Source organism: Merops nubicus, unplaced genomic scaffold (genome assembly GCF_000691845.1).
Source record: "Merops nubicus isolate BGI_N331 unplaced genomic scaffold, ASM69184v1 scaffold14714, whole genome shotgun sequence".
Classification (NCBI taxonomy): domain Eukaryota; kingdom Metazoa; phylum Chordata; class Aves; order Coraciiformes; family Meropidae; genus Merops; species Merops nubicus.
In genome coordinates this window covers 46,213-68,386 of record NW_008604996.1, presented here as the reverse complement: position 1 = coordinate 68,386, position 22,174 = coordinate 46,213, and the positions used below count along the sequence as shown (strand labels likewise).

The 22,174-nt window shown below is 38.5% G+C and overlaps 1 protein-coding gene across 1 annotated transcript in view; it reads right to left on the bottom strand.

The window, feature by feature from the left end:
- Window positions 1-759: 759 nt before the first annotated feature.
- Window positions 760-22,174, bottom strand: part of ATP11A (ATPase, class VI, type 11A) — a gene marked incomplete at its 5' end in the record, with an annotated part of 55,462 nt that continues 34,047 nt past the window's right edge. The window contains 11 exons of the mRNA XM_008939206.1: window positions 760-1,044; window positions 6,576-6,741; window positions 8,213-8,316; window positions 8,617-8,682; window positions 13,181-13,204; window positions 13,763-13,898; window positions 15,591-15,718; window positions 17,081-17,140; window positions 17,654-17,799; window positions 18,057-18,159; window positions 19,398-19,572. Coding sequence (XP_008937454.1) covers window positions 760-1,044; window positions 6,576-6,741; window positions 8,213-8,316; window positions 8,617-8,682; window positions 13,181-13,204; window positions 13,763-13,898; window positions 15,591-15,718; window positions 17,081-17,140; window positions 17,654-17,799; window positions 18,057-18,159; window positions 19,398-19,572 — 1,393 coding nt within the window. The remainder of the gene's footprint in view (window positions 1,045-6,575; window positions 6,742-8,212; window positions 8,317-8,616; window positions 8,683-13,180; window positions 13,205-13,762; window positions 13,899-15,590; window positions 15,719-17,080; window positions 17,141-17,653; window positions 17,800-18,056; window positions 18,160-19,397; window positions 19,573-22,174) is intronic.

The window sequence follows — 22,174 nt, the reverse complement described above, 5'->3', positions numbered from 1 at the left end:
TAACCTGCATCTTTGACAAATTCAGAGAGATTTTAGGCAAAATGCTTACATTCAGTTCTAGAGCAGGTACCCACAGAGGTGCCACTTCCCTGCTTAACAGCCAACTTGACTCCACACAGCGTGCCCAAGCTCTACACAAGGATTATTTTGCCTATCTGTCTACAGGGAACACTAACTGAACACCAGACACAGCCCTGATTTGGCCACTTACAAGGAAGTGAACATTAGAGAGTGTTTCTTGAAAGCAGACTTGCACAGAGGAAACACCAGTTTGTTCTACAGAAAGAGCAAAGAAAAAGGACAGAGGAAAATCAGAAACAGCACTTGTTAAATATGCTTTAGGAGACTTGCACTGGAGATAACTGAGGTCATTGCTTCTGGCTGAAATTAAAACTTGATCTCAAAATGTAGGTCACTGACTGAAACTATACACTTCAAGTAACAAAGAAAATGACTAGAGATGACAGAAGCAGTAAATGCACAAAAGTCTTGACACAGGATGAAGATAATTTTTAGTGCTACCAGTCTCACAGTACCAGACTGTGCAGATTGTTCATTGCTCCAGTAGTTCAAAACATAAAAAGAGGCCTGCATTGGCCTGGAAGGGTTCATACTTCTAGCTCTTGGTGCTGTTTGTCTGAACGCTACCTCAGACAGCAAAAGCCACGTATAGTTTAATAGATTTCTCTGACACGTTTGTTTCCTGAAAGAAGAAATAAACAAAAAATACAGTTTTTAAAGGCTTGACTTGGTGTTGTGTCACACGGAGGTCTCCAGGGCTGAGCCGCCGCAGCGGCAGGCGGGGCCGGCGCGGCGGCAGCCGGCGCTGGAGGGACAAGGACAAGGCTTACTGGGGTAGCCAAAGCCAGAGGGGAGCACTGAGTAATCCACGCCTCTCCAGGGCACAAACAGTGGTTTTTTAGAATGAGAATTAGACCTTCTTGCTGGGGAGCTGCTGCAGTCACTGCTCCTGTATCTTGGGCTCTTCAGACAGGCAAGAGGCGTGAATTCCGAGATGTGCTCCCGACAGTGCCTCGAGGCATTCTGGTAAAGGAAAAAAAAACCCCAAACACACAGTAAATACATTATTTTGGAGCTAGAAGTCTACAGCTATGTTCTTTCATGGGGCATTTGTACACTTGTCAGATTAATGCCTTGCTATTCATTTCATGCAAAGGTATAAGCCCTCATGTTGTTGAGCAATCAACCCCTTTCAACATTTTCAGTTTTACACTAAGACCTACAGAACCAGGCATAGTTTTACAAATCATCTCTAAACCTGACAACGGGCTCTGCAGAGAGATGAGGACACAGAGGACTGCTTTCAAGCTAACTGTTTGAAATCAGATTTGTAGTTCATTTTGCAGTCTCTCCTGGCACATCTTTTTATCTCTGAACTCCTGTAGTCAGTACTTCTTACAGGGAACCTGAAGACAGAACAGATTCAAGTGCTTTGCCCTGTACTTCCAAAGAGAGGGAATTCTTTGCAGTCATTTTGTGCTAATAGGTGGTAACTATTTTTCCTATTCTTCCAGATAAAAATGAAGCATTTTAGTTACTATACTTATTTATAAAAATAATACCCTGTTTTTTCTACACATAGCTCCAAGGCAAGCACTTTCACACTGCCATGCCTGAAGCTATTCAAGAAAGCTGGGGGTTTTCTACTAATACTTGCCTAGCAGTCATTAAAAGTAAATTAAAAGCATCCCTCAGTTGCCCTACAGCCCTCACCAGCACATGACATTGCATTTGTCCTCTTCACACACTGGTACTTTGTACCTTCACCAAAATCCTCACGTGCTGCTTCTGGGGTAAGGAGAGCACGGAGGGACTGGAGCAGAGAGGGCATCCAGGTGGGAATGGACCTGAGTAAAAAGTCTGCTTTCTTACTTGCACTTGTTTGTGTAATCAGTGGTGTGGCAAGGAGGTCATGGAAACCAGAGACCTTCATTCTGCTGCCCTAATGTTTGGAGGATTTAGGAGCTCACCACTCATGCTGCTGTCCCAGGCCCCGAGGCAGCGATGCACCACGCACTGGTCCACACAGGACACATCACTGTGGTACAGACTGTCAGATACACTGCCCCAGGCTCCTCACCCCAGGTCCTGTCCACACAACTCACTTTTGTAGGGTTATCTTCCTGGTTTTGGCCTACAGGAGTATTCAAGAGCACAAGAGATGATGGATAAACTGCTCACGTGTGAGAATTACTTCTCACTATGTATTCTACCCCCTGGTGTGACGTGAGGACACTGCAATAATGACTGCAGTTCTTCTAGAAGAAATGTCACACAACACCCACACCTACCACAACATACTTCTAGAATTTTAATATGGGTATATTGATTCATTGTTTGGCCTTATGGGAGTGTCTGAGACAAAAAGATCTTACCTGAGGCACGGAACGTCTCTTGCAAAAACTAGGCTCTCCAAGTAAAACAATGATTTTCTATCAATATTGACAAAGTACATGAAAAACTCTGGAGGAAACAGTGGGTTTGTCAATAGCACAGTTCATCAATAGAAATGGATCCAAACTGGCAGCACTGTTACCTAGCTTTGATCTAATTATGCCTCGGCAGCTGAGAGGTTTCCTTCAAGGAGTGGCTCATCGCTGTTCACCAGTGCATTTAGGGCTGTTTTATTTCTCATACTCTGCTGCAAGGACGAGGAAAAACAGTGAGACTCTTGCTGAATACAAGAGGGAAAAGTGAATGAATTGTACCTTTTGGTACCAATGTAATTGCTGTAGTAAAACCCTGTAAAAGTGAGGGGTTGTCTGATAGATTTAGAAGGGAAACAAGTGTACAACAAGGCCTCTATTGAATTGCACCACAGGAAGAGAGGACAAGGGAGTTACCAAGGTAATTTTGTCCATGGGATTCAAATATTGCAACAGCAAGATCTGTTTCTTTGTTTTCCATGCCAAAGGAGCTCGAGGTGTGACAGAGGCAACAGCTTGCTGGGGACCAGTTTTCTAAGAGCCCTGTGCAGTCACTCAACAGCAGCTAAGCCCACTGAGGAGCAGAAGGATGATCCATCTCCAGAGAGGCTTCCCCAGGGAAAAGTACCACCCTGGGTGTCCCCAGGGGCAGCAAAGGGCAGAGATCTCCTCACAAGGCTGATGAGCTGATTTTGTGACTGAAGGGAAAGTGAAGTAAAAAAACATCAGTCAAAAGCAAAGAGAAAAAGAAAAGGATGTCTTAAAAAGTGATGAAAGCACAGGAGTTTTTCTCAGCTCAGAATCAAGACACCCAACGTTTCAGCTACAAGATATTGGGGATTGCTGAAACACTGCCAATTGAAGTGAGAATTGAAAGTGAATTTATATTTTCCATAGCAGAGCTGCCAAGCTGCTGCTATTAGTGAAAGCAGAATAAAGAGAAATAGAATATAATCAATTAACGTAGACTGGATATATTAAAAAAAAAAAAGAACTATTTTTGAAAGTAAAGGCTGAAAGAAACCTCACAGCTGCACAATTTCCAGGTAAAGCACAAGATTTTCTCATTGAGCCAGAGTCAGACACAAGCAGATTTTGACCAAAATTACCAAAAGGCAACAGATTCCTCCAAAGCTTTTGCAGAATTTGTTTTAGCCCAAGACAGGACAGTTCATACATACATGTGTATATATAAATATACATGCACATATGTATATGCATACAGGTATGTGTGTGTCACTGAAAAGCTCTCCAAACACCCCCAGAACTAGAGCTGGAATGGCTGAAAACCTCTGAATAATAATGATGGCAAACAATCAATTTGCTACACACTTGAGTGACTCAAACAGCTGAAAAATTTAGAGGATAAAAATGGCTTCAAAGCTTTATCCAATCTACTTGCCCGAGGAGAACTCATTTTGTCACCTGGGAGGTGGCTGCTAGTCCTGTATTAATCTTTTCAATAGTTCCAGAAACTCTTTTATTACAACAAAAAAGCAATATAGCTTACAGGAATTCAGTGAGTTGAAAAATAATTGGTTAAAAGCTCAGCTGAAACAAATCCTAAGGCACTTAAAAATCAGTTTTAGCCAGAATTTTCAACAGTGAAAAAGAAATTTGTGTATTTTCCCTGTGATTTACATCATTACAGTCATTTTCACTGACTGTACATTTTTGAAGGGGAAAGGAAGAGGAAATATATTTTTTTATCTGCATCAGTAAAGAAATAAAGATATAAAACCTACAATAGAAACCAACACTCTCCCAGTATTAAGTCAAAAGGAGTCTTCTTGCAGACTGTAGGGAAGCCAAGGTTTATTAGCATTTCTTCTACTTTTATATTAAATGCAATGTCATACACTGCTGGATCTTGAGCTGTTTTCTTTCTAGAAAGAGCACAGCACTTCATAAAATGGAAAATAAAGGCAGGCCAGTTTCAAAATGCATGCTGGAAATAACTTAGTAATGAAACAGTCGGGTTTCCTTCTACCCCAGCAGAGCAGATAGATTAATAATACTCCAAAGATGGCTTAAATGGCTTCCAGTACCCCATTTTTCTGTATTACACTAGTAACATCAGCAGAATCAGAATTAGCACTTCTTGTGTGGCAGCTCTTCCATTTACCCAGGTACAATGCCAAGGTGACATGCACTCACCCCCTGCCAGACCAAGGACTAACATGAGGACCTAAGAATCCTGGATTCTCCAGGCAGAAACATCATGTAAAACTCAATAGCAGTGACAAAAATGATAAGTGAGGGACTATGACAACGATTCATAAAATCTTTGAGACAGAAGGGAAAAAAAACTACACTAAAAAGTATTCTTCAAAATCCAGTGGATGAGAATGAGACATGAAGGTAAATGAGCACAGTAAATAACTTGGGATGATAAACGTGTTACTGTCCTTTGAATGAAATGGCCAAGCATGCAGAAAGGCAGAAAAAAAGTCACCTTTTGTTCCATTAGAAACTTAGACTGCTTGAAGTCTGGGAAAGCATAAAGATGGTGGACTGCTCAACAGAAAGGCACTGATGTTTAGTCTGCTTGCCCCAGGAGAGTGGAGGAAGGAACCGTGCGCATCATTTACGTTTAAAGCAAGGCAGCAGTTATTAGACAGAGCAGATTGGAAGACAGGAAGAAACAGAGGGAAGAAGAAACACAATGGATATATCTGGTTAAAAGTCAAAGTTTTTCTACTAAATATAAAAAAAATAATTAATATTGCCAAGGTTAAGCCCCAAATCTACCTTAACAAGAGATTCATTTTCCAGCACTAACATCCAGTGTCTGTAAGAAATGCTGTAACAGCTTTTTGGGAGCTTTTTGTTTGCTAGCTTCTTTCTTTGCATTAACCTATCCTCATTCTCTCTCTTTAGACTTTTAAATTAAGCATCTGAAACCTATATGGAGATCAACTTCTACAAGCAGCATATATGGCAAAGAGACACCTAATTAAAGATATCAAAATAGGAAGATGCTAAATGCTCATCTGCCTGGAAATGTTTCTCTGCTGTTCCCTCTTCTTCCTGTCCTCCTGAAGTGGGGCATTTGCACCACTGCATATTTCAAAGAATCCAAAACTATGGCAAGAGGTTTTACTTTGTGGATATGAAAGAATAATTTTTTACCTTTGCCAAAGGGGAAATTTGACTTTCCTAGGAAGTAAAGTTCCTTTACTACTTTCCTATTCCCACAGGCACAGCAAGGCACATTTATATAGAATTAATGTATCAGAACAGGCAAAGTATAAGTTGAAATATAAAAGAGGAAAATATGATTAATAGAATATGAGTGAGTTTTAATACATGTGTTTTTGTAACAGGTATTTTTTAACAGTACAAAGCAGTCTGCTAAGAAAGCATTATCTTGCACACATCATGCAACATGAATGTTGGTGTGTTTATGTATTCCTCACCAACACACTACATATTAATCACATCTGTTTTAAGTCTATAAATCCTAAATTTGTTCAATAATAAACACACATGCAGAGTCCCTTGGTATAGTCCTACAACTGCTTGTGCAAATCCCTACTTTAAAGGGGATTTCAGTCAAATCACATGTTCTCTTCCTACCACTTTTGAGTTTAACATTTTGGCTGGTTTTCCATTTTAGATAACTCTGCTCAGCTTGCATGGTAAATGCTGAAGTGTCCACATTAAATTTTCATTTATGCAGTAAAATAACTTGGTTATGAAGATAATTCCTCCAGGGGTGTGTTCAGTGCCTCTGAATACTCCACAACAGCAGGAACAACTGTTGCCCAGGCCACTGTAGGTGCCTCCTACCTATCCTCAGAGATCCCAATCCCCTGACCCTTCTTATCTCCTCAAATCAGGAATCATGCTGAGACATGGACCCACCTCCCACCATCCTCACCAGCTGATTTCCCTGTGGTTGCTGGTAGGGAGGCACGGTGGTTGCCCCAGGGTTCAGGTAAATACCACCATGGAAATAACAGGCAGCTCCTTCCACCACATGCTCAGAATGGGCTGGTATACAACCAGGGGTATCCACCACAGATGGGGAACCTTGTCTAATCCTGTCTTTAAGCTCGAAAGAGGTCTAATTATTAGAGACTTGTGATTCAAAAAAGCCAATTCCACAAGGAAAAATGTTGTTACCTGGATTCTTTCTGTTGCTGTAGGCCATAACTGCCTGCATAAGACCTTCTTGAGAACATCTGGAAGGAGGCTGACAGTTATGAGCAGAATTATACCCAGCCATGCAGGACCACTAGACAGCATTTGCATGAACACATAATACATCCTCTGATAATTGAGAAAAGGCCTAGGAGGAAAGAGATGAAACAGATATTACATTTCAATATACAACTGAAAGACTGGCAGTGTTATATATAAAAACTATGACACTTGCAATGTTGCATGTTAAGCTTCCCAGCTTGTGGGAGTTCATCCATCCCAGTTGCCTAAAAAGATCTAAACACTCAGTGACTAGAGTGAACTTCCTTACTCCTGTCTTCCAGGCTGTTGGAAGTGACATGCTGTTCTCCTTCCCAAGCTCCTCTCCCTCACAAAGATAAACCAAGTCACATCCTTATCTTGTTTATGCTCTTCTACCTACTCCTTATCTTGCTCCAGATATCTTCCACCTTTCTTCTCAGTGTCCCACCTATCACTTTCCTCCTCTTTCCCATCACACACTCCTTTGCATGTATCCTCAAAGGAAGGCTCATTGAGCCCACCCTTCTTCATACCTCTTCTCAAGCTCCCCTAAGCTTCTCTGCTGGTTTCATGTTATGCTCCCTAACTCATTCACCAGGTTTTTATCTGGCACAACTTCCACTGCCTGCACTTCTGTGTTCCCTTATATCTCCACAGCAGTTGTCTGGTCATTAAATGCCATCCCTGCTGGGCAGTGGGAACCAGAGGTCATGGTCACTAAGAGATCAATGGACAGTTTGTGGCAGCACTGCAGTGTAAAGCCTTCCTACCAGCAAGGTAATTTCCTGCTACTTCCAAAAATTTGGTAGAAGTCTCTGCAATCTAAAAGGGAGTCAAGTTAAAATACATTGCTGCACACAAACAGACACATGTATAACAGACAGCCAGGCTGGAAAACACTATCAGGGAAAATGTCACTTCTACAAACTGTTTTTATTCTGATGCTGAGGAAACTGAGATCTGATCTTACTGGAAAAAAAAGAGGCTGCTGAATATCCAGGACATTGTCAGGCAGTTACCCATTTGCAAAGGACCCATTGAAATACAAAGCCTCACTCCAAATTAACTGGCACCTTAATCACCATGCAACAGTTAGCCTCTGCTTTCCCCCTGCTCCTTCCAAACTTTTACTTATGTATACAAAGTAGAGCAGTTCCAGCTGCAGAGGTTACAAAAGACAACCCTGTAACCAGGCACTCTACAGGGGAGAAATGCAAATTCAAGTCCCTAATGGCAAGCAGGCATAGGAAGAACATGAACCTGTTCAACTTCATCTCCTTCCCAAAAATTTCAGTTTCAAGTGCACAGAATTTTTTAAGAGGAAAAAAAAAACCCCACTACTTCCTCTCACCTATGTACAAGTTATTTTTTAAAAGCTTCTTATCAACAGTAGCACAAGTAGGTGCTCAGACATCTACAGCAAATCTACGTTGCTAAATGAGACTGTATTGGGAGTTCTGCAATACATAAAAGCTAAATTGAATTCTGTTTGGGACAAAAAAGTTCCATATTTAACAGCTTCAGAACAACTGTTTCTGAAAGAACACACGTGGTGCAATTTATATTAGGGTTCATACCAAATAATTCCTCCCCAGAGCAGAGAAAAGACAATGTAGAATACCAGTGATCCCCAGATCATGAAGTGATTTATCCACGTCCAATAGTGTGTATCTAGTGCAAGCTGAAAAAATCCAAAAGAGATTATATGGTGTTAGTCCTATCTACCAGCAACACAACACTCAGAAGGAGATGAAGTAAAATGAAACCCTTTGAAAAAAAGAGAAGGATTCTACACAAAATCATTTTTCCAATTCTGAGCACGGTTAAGAAGGCACAGATAGAAAAATCTGTATTTAAACTAATTTAAATCTGTGTTTAAACTAATTTGACAATGTATGGTTGTAGAGAGAAACTGATGTCAGCAAGCAGCAATTAGAAACCAAGCTCTAAGAATGTGTCAATAAAATGCAGCATTTCTTACCTTCAGTGTAACTGTGAACACAAGCACAGTAAACACCAGTGTTCCAAAGGTCCAGTTTCCAAACACCTATAAAAAACAGTCCAAAGCAGTTATAGGTAATATTGTCCACTACTTAATGAATTAGCTGCAAGTGGTTTATTTGGGACATGTATTGCTTTGTATCAGGAACTGACACTTAAGCAACACCACCAAAGTCTTACACCACCTATCCAGTGGAAGGTATTTTGGTTTCCTGACCCTGTTTGAACACATCTCAGATACAGATGGGGATTTGTATCAGGAACTGACACTTAAGCAAAACCACCAAAGTCTTACATCATCTATCCAGTGGAAGGTATTTTCTTTCCTGACCCTGTTTGAACACACCTCAGATACAGATGGGGAAAAAAATAAAATCAATGCACTCAACCTGAAGTTCACAGGTATGTTTCTTAACAGAAATCAAGTGTAGCACAGTTCTCAAATCACTGAGATCTACAAACTGCAGTAATTACATCAATCTTCTTAGCTGTCATCTTTTCTCTCCTCTCCCTTCTCTGCTGTCCTTGGCATCCCACAATTTCTAATCTTCTTAGCTGTCATCTTTTCTCTCTTCTCCCTTCTCTGCTGTCCTTGTTCCACAATTTCGTGGAGGTTCAACAGCATGTTACACAAACAAGGAACAGCAGCAGAAAGAATGTGATAGCCATCAAAGCTGTTTAAGTACAGAAATGTTCTCCATACGTTTTAAGATAAAACATTTCCAAATTATGATTGGTTTTCTCCCCACTTGCACCATGAAATAAAAACACTTCAGCTTTTTAAGGGGGCAGACAATCACTAACACTAATGGAGGGAAGAACGTGTGGTGAATGTGGTCAGAGAGGGTTACTTGGACTGCAGTGCTCATGAGATGAGCTGGTTCAGGATCCAGAGGAATGTTGGGGAAGTAAGGAACAGTTTGGGTGCTGTATTTTTAGGAGAAGAGACTGTTTGATTCCAGGCATTGCACCCATGAAAGAGAAGGGTGCCCAAGATTTTGAGACACAGCTGCTCATGAATTCTTTTCTGCAGGAAGACATGGAGTTCCAGCAGACAGCACAGTTGGCCAAGCAGAACGTTTCTCAAAGAACAAAGAGGCATAAGAACAAGAGATGACAATCTGGGCAGGCAGCACAATGGCATTAAAGCATTACTTGGATACAGAAGAACACAGTCACAAGAAAGCCCAGCTCGAACCAAGATTGGTGAGGGGTGTTGAGGGTGACAAAAAGGTTATTCCCAGTTATCTTTGTTCCAGAGGGAAGATGTAAGTCCACTGACAGAGTGCCAACATCACCTAGTGGAAGTCTTCAGCATGCTGGATATGAATCCTCGTGAGCAAAACCTGCTCCTTGCATTTAACAGCAAAGCTCAGGAAGGAAAGGAGCAGCCAACACTGTGGGAGCAACAGGTTAAGGAGCTGTTAGGGAGGGAGAGCAGCAAATCCAGCCTGTTTTGAATTTAGCAGGGCATTTGACACTTGACTCATTCTCATTTGGCAGATAAGGAAGAAGGGGCTAGGTAAGGGAAGCAGACAGTAATGCCATACATTGGAACTGGCTGAGCAATGGCCCTGCTGAAAAGGAAGGTGCAGTGGGGCTGCAGTGGACTGGATGTGGAACACAAGCCTAAAACTGTGCTCTCTATTCATAAGGGGAAGTGCAAACTCAGCTGTGTTGGGAGGAACACGGCCACTGAAGAAAGGTTATTACTCTCATCTACTCAGCTGTAGTGAGGAACCTGGAACACTGTGCCCAGTTTTGGGCTGCTCAGTTCAGGAGGGATGTGAAACAAAGAATTGGCAAGGCTCAACTGGCAGGCAGCTTGGGTGGTTAGCAGTTTGTAGCTCTCCTGTGAGGAGAGGCTGAAGGATTTATTTAATCTGGTAAAGGGGAGCTTAAGGAACAACCCAGCAGCTGCCCACAAATGTTTGAAGAAGAACAACTACAAAGATGAAGAATTGGAACAGACCTTTCTTCAGAAGCAAGAAAAATTCTGCTTAGGTATGATGGGTGAATTTTTTTTCCACCATGAAGACACAGAAATGCTGCAAGAGGTGGCCCAGGAAGGTTATGGGGTCTCTATCCTCAGGCATATTCAAAACTTGAAAAAGACTTGAGTAACTTTGAGTAACTTGATTATACTTAGGCCTGTCCAAAGCAGGGAGCTGAACTGGATCACCTCTGGGGCCCTTCCCATCTGTAGGAGCTTGCCCAATATTAGGTGACCAGGGATTTGTGTGGGAAAGTGATCACACAAATGTGATGCCATGGGAGAAACTCTGAATGGAGACCACAGCCAGCCACAAGAGACACTTCTAGGAAACCAGGCTAAGAGGATCTGATCAACTGGGAGTAGAAAATCATTGAAAAAATAAACAAATGACTGGCTGAAATATACATTATTCTGAGTAACTATTTCATTATTTTGAAATTACTCCTAGCAGGACCAAGTGTACAGAGCACAAGAAGTGAAGTGCAGAAAATCTTCAGCATTCTGACCTTTTACTTTGATATGTAATGTAATAATTTTATAGGGTCATGCTACAATATTTTGTGTGCTTAAAAAAAATCATTGCAGTTAAAACTGGGCAGGAATCTGGTTCAGGAACTTCAAATTATACCATTTACTGACTTTTTGCAGTTCAATTTTACATCACACATATATCTGGCATCTCAGCCTAGTGTCAAAGTGTCTGCATACTGAACAGATGTATCCATATCTCACAGGAAATCTATTTTATTATCTGGGCAAACTAAGATGACATTTACAACCTGCAATCACTCCAACACTGCCTTCTTTCCTTCTCACCTTTCTTATGCAGTTGGTCTCTGCCTGTATGTTTTTACACCATCAACCATGTCTTATCTGAAGTGGAACACCATACACAAAGCAGTATGACAAATGAACAATTAGCAAGAGATGAATCTTTGGCACCTTAGTTTTGTTTACCAGCAAATAATCGAGGCAGGCATTTATGAAGTTTATCTCAGTGATTGAAAGTAATTAATTCCTTTGCATTATTCTGGTAGTATCACTCTATAGCATGCAAAGAGTTTCCAACACATTTCTAAATACTGAGAAATATCCTGGGGGATTATGATTGGCAGCAAGCTCAGTGACATGTAAAGTTTAGTCTGATGTAGGCATCAATCTAAGGGAAAGACACTGACTTTCTTCTGTTTTCACTAGTTCTGTAACAATGGTGATCAGTTCACTTCTGATGGCAAAGAAGAATTAAAACTTTCTGCTTCAGCACTCAGTTGAACAGTTTGGATCCTAACTTGGTGTTACCCATAGCATTGATGGTATTAGTGTTACCTTTTTTATCCCCTTTTTCTGCTTTCTACCTTCTCCCTGTTGCATAATAACATAGTCTTGTGGTAAACCTTTCAAACATTCAAATCTTTCATTGACTTTTTCCAGATGTGAGCATGACTTAAATACCTGGACACAACCATCAACAACTGGCATTCACATATGTCTGAACTCACACATGTATCTCTGAGTACTCCCAAACATTTTCAAGCCTCTAAATCTATAACTGCAACTCAATATCTCAATAACAAGAACATATGTTGAATAACTATGAATTTTCTCTGACACTCAGGAGTCATAAATGTCTCATCAAATACATCATCAAATGTTCATGTTTTCAGGGCTGTAAATATGAGCTGATGCAGAATTTTTAACATCTAACAGAGAATAATGGTACAAGGAAAAGAAATGGTGCAGTCTGCAGTTGTGTCTAATAGAAATTCATTCTGTCTTTAGAAAAACTCCAAATGCTCTCACACACTAGAAGTTCAGTTCCCTAATATGTCACAAAGATGGTATTTAATAATATCTGAATATTGCATCTCTAGAAAACATACTTTACATACAGGATACATCATCAAATGTTCATGTTTTCAGGGCTGTAAATATGAGCTGATGCAGAATTTTTAACATCTAACAGAGAATAATGGTACAAGGAAAAGAAATGGTGCAGTCTGCAGTTGTGTCTAATAGAAATTCATTCTGTCTTTAGAAAAACTCCAAATGCTCTCACACACTAGAAGTTCAGTTCCCTAATATGTCACAAAGATGGTATTTAATAATATCTGTGAAAACATACTTCACATACAGGCAACAAAATTGTGCAGAGTTTATTTTCTTTCTCATTTTGAGGGTCTGCCCTAAATTTAATCACTTTAAAGTATAAACCATAATAAATTTTCTATAGCAGAGAGTCAGCAACAAAATGTACGTTATAAAAAAAGGATAGAACAGAATAACAAAATGCAAGGAAGCAAAAAGCCTACTTATATTTTAAAGTTCATGGCTCTTTACCACACCTCAAATACCTTATTATAGCTTATATTCTATGCTAAGTTCTTTCTATTTTATGCACTTACAAAGCAGCAGTAAAGAACATTTCTATCTATAGGTTTAAGGGATATGTTGAAATAATTATAGGAAACACTTAACTGCTCTTTAACAGTTTAATTAAAGAACAGTGAAAGATGAAATGGATATCATGACAAAACCACAATAGTCTTACCATGTGAGTGCTGGTTGTCATTAGCTGAGGATAGGAAGAGAAGCAAGTAGCAAAAGGAAAAAAAAAAAAAAAGCACACAAATAAAATAGACCAAAATATCAATGGGTAAAATAAATAAAATGCAAAAATTCTTAAAATTTGCATTCATGTGACTGCAAAGCAAGTAAAGATATTTCAAGCTGCCATAGGTCAAGAATAATTAACATGTTTAAAAGCTTGTTATATTTAAGCTCTTTTATGATCACTCATAACTACCCTACCAAGAGTCTTTTGGTATGTTAATCAGATATTAATCAGATGCACGTTAAACATGAAACAGAAAAGTTACTATGTAAATTCTGAAGGAATAACTTGGAATTTACTTTATTCCTCCTAAGTTTGATCTAGTCCTACACCTTTGTTTAAAGATACCCAGAATTTCTACTCCACAGTTCAGACTTTTCTCAACAGATAACCCACATCTCTCACCATAACTCACCTAAGTTACCCTCTGTGCTGGAAATCTGGAAGAAAACAACTAGGACCACGTTCACAGCACAATCAGCATCACAAAAAGTACCTCTGATCAAATCCAACACTCACCTGTCCGTTGCTGGTCACAATTGTGTTTTCAAACAAGAGATAGGCACCAAAGAAAAATACCACAGCATCAAACACCCCGAGGAATGTCCAGTAAATAAACGCTCGCCAGCGCAGCAAAGCATTCTTGGCAACATCTCTGGGTGAAAGAAGATACAGGCATTTGGCACCAACATCTCCAAAAAAACCCCTGGCAAACCATGCCACTTGTATTGTTTTTGGAAGGAAAAAGAGTGAAGAAATTGCTTGCAAACCCATCACATTTCCACATGATAACTGTCTACCACTTCACATCCCAATCCTTTCTAGAAATCTCCTCTTTATTTCTTAACTTGTTTAATTTTAACTCCTGCCTATAATTCTGCTTATTTCAGCTGTATGGTAAATTCCCCTCTGCTGCACTCATTTGCTTTTTAATTGTTTTTAACAGAATATATCTGTTTTCCAGTATTTGCTGTCTGTGTGATGATCCACTGTAGATTTTAAACAGAAACACTAGAGGTCTCTGGAGACTTTGCTTTATTTCCCGTGGAGTACTTTAGACAGAATATTGTAACAAAACCAAACACTCATTTTATGTGGAACACGTGAAACAAGGATTTTGCAGCTGAATTGAAGCTTTAGGTTAAATTGGATTTCTTGAATGTTTTCTCATAAAAAATACAGGAGCTGGTCAACAACAGAACTGTTTGCTAGCAGGCATTTTGTTATTACAGGAAAACTTTCATATGACAACTTTAATTGTTGCCCACAGAATGAGTGTATATCAGCTTGGCATATATCATAGAACAGATCAGAACACAGTTAAATGAAAATCCTCAGTTACAGAAACATTTACTACCAACCAATACTTTCACCATACACACTCTGAAGGCTGTCTGATGATTACATGAAGTAATTTCACCCCCTGGACTACCACTATACAGTGCAAAACCATATGTGGCTAACAATAGCCTCATTGGGCCCAGAACAACTGCAGTATTGCCCAGAGCAGCTTAGCAATAAGACTCTGTTAGATACCAACACCCAAACACCTCTGACCAATTCTCTGCTAGCTTTCAAAAGCCAAATACTTCTCATGAACAACCACTTCTGAACTGAAAACATTTAAAAAATAAAAGAAAATAAAAAAGGGGTGTGTGTGTTTCAATGGTAATATTTTGTATTCCTCTTCAGTTTCATAGGTAAAAACATATCACTACATTTATTAACCTCTGGGCATCTAATATCACCCCTTAAAAAAAATGTTTTCCCTTCAATTATCTGCTGTTAATCCTCTCTAAAATGTAGTGGGTTTGCAGTGACAAGAACCAGATCTGGGCACTGTTCCTAATTTAGATGGCCACACACAGTTAATTGGCAAGGATTGTGTATCAAGAGGCTAAGAATCTAAACCAGTCACTATTTCAACGGGCAGAAGTGAGTCAACAATATGTAAAGAACAATGTTGGACACAACACAAAATACATCTTAATATATAGAGAGAAGAAACAGTAAGTTTTTGCTTTTTTAAAAAACTCCTGATCCCCATGGCTGGAGGCAATGGAGTACTAAAGTCATATTGTGATGTGTGGAACACTGATTTCTATTTTGCTCTCATTCACTAATGTATCAAATGAAAGATGTGGATTACAGCATGTAAAAATATATGTAAAAATACATGTGCCCTTATAGTAGTTTATAGACTGTGCACGTGGTCTTCAACCCTCTTGTTGCAGTGACTCTGATGTTCTGCTGCAGCCTTGTACAGAAATCCTGGGGGCTTTGGTTAGAACAGAGGTAGATCCATAACTCAACAGACAAACCTTGGGGCACGATGGGTGAGCTTTACCTGTACAGGGAAGGCTCTCTCTTGAGTGTGTCTGCACTGACATGTTGTTCCATCAGCCCGTAGAGGAGGATAGGGAGGGAAGTGAAGCTGATGTTGTACAGTGTGAGATACGCAGTATCGTACAAAGTCTGCAGAGAGAAAAGAATTACATCAGGTAGCTTTACTTTTAAAACATGATCCACTCTATGATACTTTATTTAAAATGAAAGAGTCAACTTTTTCAAGCAGGTAGGAAGGGGGAGTACTCCAGAGGCTCTTCAGCTCTAAGTGCAAAGAAACATCCCAAAATGTCTTCGATTCTTCCTCCCACTGAACTACTTTTCCCTGTATGGATCATCATTGTGACTGGAACTCAGACTTACCACATCACCCTGTGTTTATTTCCCCAAACCTATGTGGTGATCATTTATTTATGCTGTAAAAACTGCTGTCAAAACCCTGTTTGATTCAAAATGACATTTAGCACTTAATGGAGCAGGAGATGCAATTTCTTATCAACACATGCTTTCGTATCTAGCTCCTAACAATGCTTGATAAAATCCTACAAGGTTTTCAGCAGTTATTGGAAATTAAAACCAGAACAGACAAAAAAAAAAAAAGTTCTGTCATTTTTACTCCTCCTGGAGTTTTCTTTGGGGACATCCCATAATTCAAAGCAATATTAAAACCAGAACAGACAAAAAAAAAATTCTGTCATTTTTACTCCTCCTGGAGCTTTCTTTGGGGACATCCCATAGTTCAAAGCAACAGTACTATTTTCTCCCAATTAAATCATCCTCTTATGCAATTTAATCCCATAAATTTAATCCTTTTTTTGTTTAAGTCACCATTCATTTCTTTGGTTTTTTTGATCCCATGTTCAGAAGAAAGAGGAGGCAGATTTCCTGCACAAATTAGATGACAGCAAAGGGGGAAATGTAAATAAATTTAGAAAGGAGAATACTGCATTCTCTTCTGAATGATGGCACTTCTCTGGTGAACAGCAGTTCACTTTTCCTCTGTCTTTCCATGCAGATTATTTCTTTTCAACTAATTGATTGCTGCTCTTTGTCTGAAGTTTGCAATTCCTATCTGTACATGCCAGAGAAAACTAATTTATTCTTCCATTTTCATTCTGAATTCCAGACATTAATAACTAGTTCAACTACTTATCTTTCATGATTACCTCTGTCCATGTTCAATAAGCTTAAACCCAAGACTCTACATTTCCCACAGACCTTTCACTTCCCACTGCCATTTCCAAATTTTGGGTTCCTGTAGTCTTTGACTTGGAAACTAACATTGCTTTTATGATAATTCATAAAATTGATTTCTGTGTCTTAATTGCAATTGCCACTGGAAGATAACATGAACCAAAAGTGATGCTCTTCTTTTTATAATGTGTAAACTAACCTAGACATTTTCTCAGCTGAACATGCACAGTGTTAAAGGATCCACTGAAAAAAAAGCCAAGGATAAAATGTAGCAGTGAGAGAAAAAGAACAACTAACCTGTTGTGAAAACCCACAGAAGAACTGATATAAAAACTGAGGAAAAATGAAGCAGACATTCTGAAAGACAAAGTGACAAGTTGCCAAGTGAAACACAAGCACTGATTTATATGTTGCACAATTCTATAGCTTTATACCACTAATAACAGTAACCATTGCAGCCACAGCTGAAGGAGCTGCACAGGTTAAACATCAACATCCTCATCTTACAGTACTACTGGTAAGGAAATGACTTAAAATATTTTGATATTCTCAAATATCAAATAGTTGTGTTTCCAAATTGATTTGAAATGTAAAGAGAATCTAGAAACTTATGAAAATAAGTAGAATAGTCTGTGATGGAATTTCTAAGAGAGGAAAAAAAGGCAGATTTTCTTTTAAAAATATCACAGATTACAAAATATCTTCATGGTCTGAATAAAAACAATAATCCCTTCAGCTTTGCCTCTGGCACTCAAAATCTCTTTAGGGAAGGTTTTTTTTTTGGTACCACTGACTGCACTAACTGTATATAGTTAGGTATTACCATGGATATTTCTGAGATTTATGTAATTAGAATAAATATTCTCCTACCTTATAAAAGAAGTATTGCACCAGTTCAGATATCCTAACATAATAAAAATGCCCATGAACAAGCAACATTTTTTTCAAATGTTTAAATTTGGGTATTGCATAGTCACTGTTTCTTGCTGCTTGACGACCTTCTTTGCCAATGATTCCTTTAAAAAAAAGTGATGAAACTGTTGAATGACTGAAGAACTATTTCCAAGACACAATTATTTGAAAAACTATACAATAATAATGCTATGACATTGATCTAATATGAGATCACCACTGTATAGCATATAATTTCTGGGGTAAATACACTGAAAGTTGTCTATAAAATGTATAATCTGATTCTTTGAGAATTTTTAAGTAATAAATTATTTTTTTTTGGTCATTTCACTTAAATGAATAGTATAAAAATTACACTTACCTATACCAACATGTGCTTCTAGAATCATACTGACATCATTTGCTCCATCACCAATTGCTAATGTGATAGGATGCTCCTTTGAGAGCTTAATCAATTTTACAATCTAGAAAAAAAATAGTTTTCAATCACTTCCCTGTAATGGTTTGCTTATTTTTAGGACTAAAGATGACCAACATAGTTACATAAGAACTTCTGTAAAGTGACATAAAACCAGTGATGCCCAATGCAACCACTATGCATAAAGATCACCAGTTGGTTCTTCATAGTAAAGTGTTTGTCCCAGATAAGAACAATTCAGATAAAGAACATTTTTCAAATATTTCCAAACTGTTTTGAGAGAGATGGACAGGAGGAAGGAAGAGCAGAAGACAGGAAGATGTTGAGATTGCTTAATGCTGAGTGCATTAAAAAATTAAAAGGTTTCCAGAGACAGAATGTGCAAGATCAAAAAAAAATCCTGAAACTAAAAGACTGAAAGATTCTGCTTGTGCTGATTTTTTTCTTACTATTTAAGGAAATATAATAGAACTCTGTGTATCCCTAAACATTATTGACATGTCAACTGTCCAAAAATTTGACTTCAAATCTCTCTGTTATAAATGATCACCTCTGTAAATTCGATACAAGTCAGTAAAACTTCTACAAACCTCCAAACACAGTTAAAAGTGCTGGCTAAATAAATTTGTTAAAATGAGTAAGGGCTACATAAGCTGGACCTGAACACTGAGAAAAAGGCATAAGTTTGATAGGAAAAAAGAAGTGTATGCTCCAATATTTGTTTCCTTTAAAACTTCTTCAGCTCTATTGAGATATTTCAGTACCAGAAGGATATGTTTTTACTTGATACAAACTAGTATAAAACAGTCAAGAAGTACTTAAATAATAATGCACACATTTTTCTGTCTGAATTCTTCTTTTTTAGCTTCCCTTTTAGGTTAATAACAGGGAAGAAATACCACTCTACAGTAATAAGCAATGCAAGTTCTTGTATAGCAACAGATAGCAGACTACTCCAAGCTTGTTAGGTTAAAAAGGAAGCAATTAGTTCAGTTCATTAAACATGTTCATTTATCAGCATGTACCAACCATAAAATCTGCACAATGTGTCCATAAATCAAATGCAGGTACACAGCTTGGTGCCATTTTAGCATAGCACTATCTAAATTGCTTGCCAGGAGTGATTTCCCCCTCCCCACCCCTGTTTGGTTTATTTTTCTATTTTAGAAGACACAAAAGTAAATGGCCACATTTTAAGTCCCCATAAGGAGTCGTGCAGAATATTCACTTTTAATATTTACAGACTTGCACACCCACCAAGCAGTCCTGAGATGAAATACAGACCTGTGCTTTTTGTAGAGGTGCCATTCGACAGCATAACACTGCACTGCAGTTCCTGCAGATTTCAAGAAAGAGCTCTCTGTAGTTACTAGAGCTCCCATCTTGTCTTGGTTTCATTATTAATGATAATGCTGCGCCATCAATAATTAAACCATAATCTTGCATATCAGTTGAAAGTCTGTTCAGGGACAAAACAAACTAAGAGTCACTGTAAAATCCTCAGGCACGGTTTGAATTTGGCAACAGTTCTTTGGTGAAGATGAATTCATGAACAAATGATGAGTGTGGAATAATGCAAAATTAATATACTTCTCAAGGAAATGCCTTCTATAGGACTGTTATTTAGGACACTTTAAAATTCTACATTATGTTGAACATATTAAGTGCTTCACCAGTTCAAAGACAGGAATCTGAAACCTCAGTGACTTCAGCAGGGAGTAGGAGTGTATAATTAATGACCTTTCAGGCTGGTTTGAAAGGGCTCCAAGAACTGCAGTGAGGCAAACTGAGCTGCAGGAAAAAAGTTAATTTTATTGTTCATTCTATAATATAGAGAAAAACAGTTGAAGGGAAAGGACTCTGCTACTCTGAAATCTACTTTTTAAAGGGTCTCCATTTAGGGAAGCAAACCATTCTATGTTTCTAAATGTGTAAAAGGGCCTGGAGAGACAAGGCCACTGTCTACATTTACAGAACATATACTTGGTGTTTGGTGTGGTAGCTGACACTAATATAAGTATACCTGTAATTATATTAAAACACAATAATTATATAACATATATAGAATATTTGAATATCTTATTATATATATTAATCATTAACAGTATACCTGTAATAATTTGGGCATTGCTAGAAGTGGAACCATGGTCCCATGAAGCAGAGTTTACCACAACAACAGATGCTGGACAACAGGGGAAGATGGTCCAGGCTACAAGAGCAGTTTTTTTGGAGCATCCAGACTAGTTATTCCAGAGCAGCCTTGCATCTGCCTGCATTACACAGCAGCCTCAGGCACTGAGTGCTGTATAAACACACACAGAGGTTTATTTGTGCTCTGGTTCCAGTGCTCCAAGGTTATACTACTTGTTTTCAACAAGTGTGGTTTCACCAGGACCCATGTTTGTGAGGAAAAGACCCATATCTATTAATATTAATCTATTTCAAGCATCTCCATCTTCACTACTAGAACACAAGCTGTTTTTGACAAAGTACTGTAAACTGTATTTAGTAACAGTTCACAGATATTTTCAGTACAGGACAACACCATTAGTATAAAACAATATCAACCAAAAATGTATTATCATCAAGTCAGGCACTGTAATGAATGTTTGATGTATTATACTGAAAGATTTCTTAACACATTTCTCCAACTCTGAAGCCAAAGACAAAAAATTCTGATGAGTCTTAATGTCTAGAGAATTGGTACTGCACAAAAAGCTACACAAAATGCTTAAAGAGACCTTGGTAAGAGGATTTAAGCTAAATGTGGTATAGATGACATTGAGAAATATGATTTAATTGAATATGCAAGTGTTCTTTATTAGACCAATGGGGTTTAAAGTACAAGGAGAGCTAAGAAAAGTGCTTTGCCCCTGAGTTTTGAGCTGTAAGGCTAGGAGTTGTAGAAACTCTCAGCTAAAATATCAAAATGGTTGTTAGCCTGCTCTTCCTTTACTGCAAACATATTACAAATGTATACCAAATATACTTGCTAGCTGGTTCCATATTAAAAACAAAAACCAGAGGAGGGTGCTGGTCTCTTCTCACAAGTAACAAGCAATAGCACAGGGAGAAATGGTCTCAAGTTGCACCAGGGGAGGTTTAGGTTGGCTGTTAGGAAAAATCTCTTTAGTGAAAGGGTTGTCAAGCCCTGGAACAGGCTGCCCAGGGATGTGGTTGAACCACCACCCCCAGAGTGTGATTAAAAGTCATGTAGATATGGTGCTCAGGGACATGGTTTAGCTGTGGGCTTGGCAGAGTTAGGCTAATGGTTGGACTTGATTTTAAAGGTCTTTTCCAACCTAAACAGTTCCATGATTATGTCCAGAAGACCAATAACTTCTTTTCTTAACACCTTAAGGTATTAACAAAAGTTTAAAATCCAATTCTTAGAGTTTTACAGTGGAAAAAAAAAAAAAGAGCAAGTATCATGTACCAGCTCCCAAGCTTCAGATAAATAGCCTCATTTACTGCCTTTATAGGGCATAATCTACATGATACTTATTTTTTGCTTTTTAATTCAAAAAAAGCATTTTTTGCATTTTCTGTCTTATTCTGTGTTACATTTCACTTCCATACACAGGACATCTATCCTTCTATGGATATTCAAAATAAGTGGAAGTCAATGAATTCTTTATAATTTAGGGCATTTTATTTTCATGCACACCAGAAGATTTGGTGCTGTGCTGTTGTCTGTCACCTGTCTGTAAGTGTAGCATAATCTTTCCCAGAGAGAGGTCCATGTATCATTGCTCTCTGTGTCCCTGGTCTTATCAAGAAAGTCAAATCACACACGAACTCCAATGACAGGAATATATCATGTCTGCTTCTATTTTAAAACTTAGAGCATTTTGGTTCACATTTTTTTTTCTCTCAAGAATATATTTTGTGGTGGAAAAATAAAGAATTAAAGTCAGTTGTGATTTTTCTTTTAACAGTTCAAGGTGTACCAGAAATGAGATGAAAAGCCATGACTGTGAATATTTAAACTTATGTGAAACAAGCTTATTACTCAATCGACATCCAATAATTCAGGAGCCCATTCCTGACTTGAAAATTCT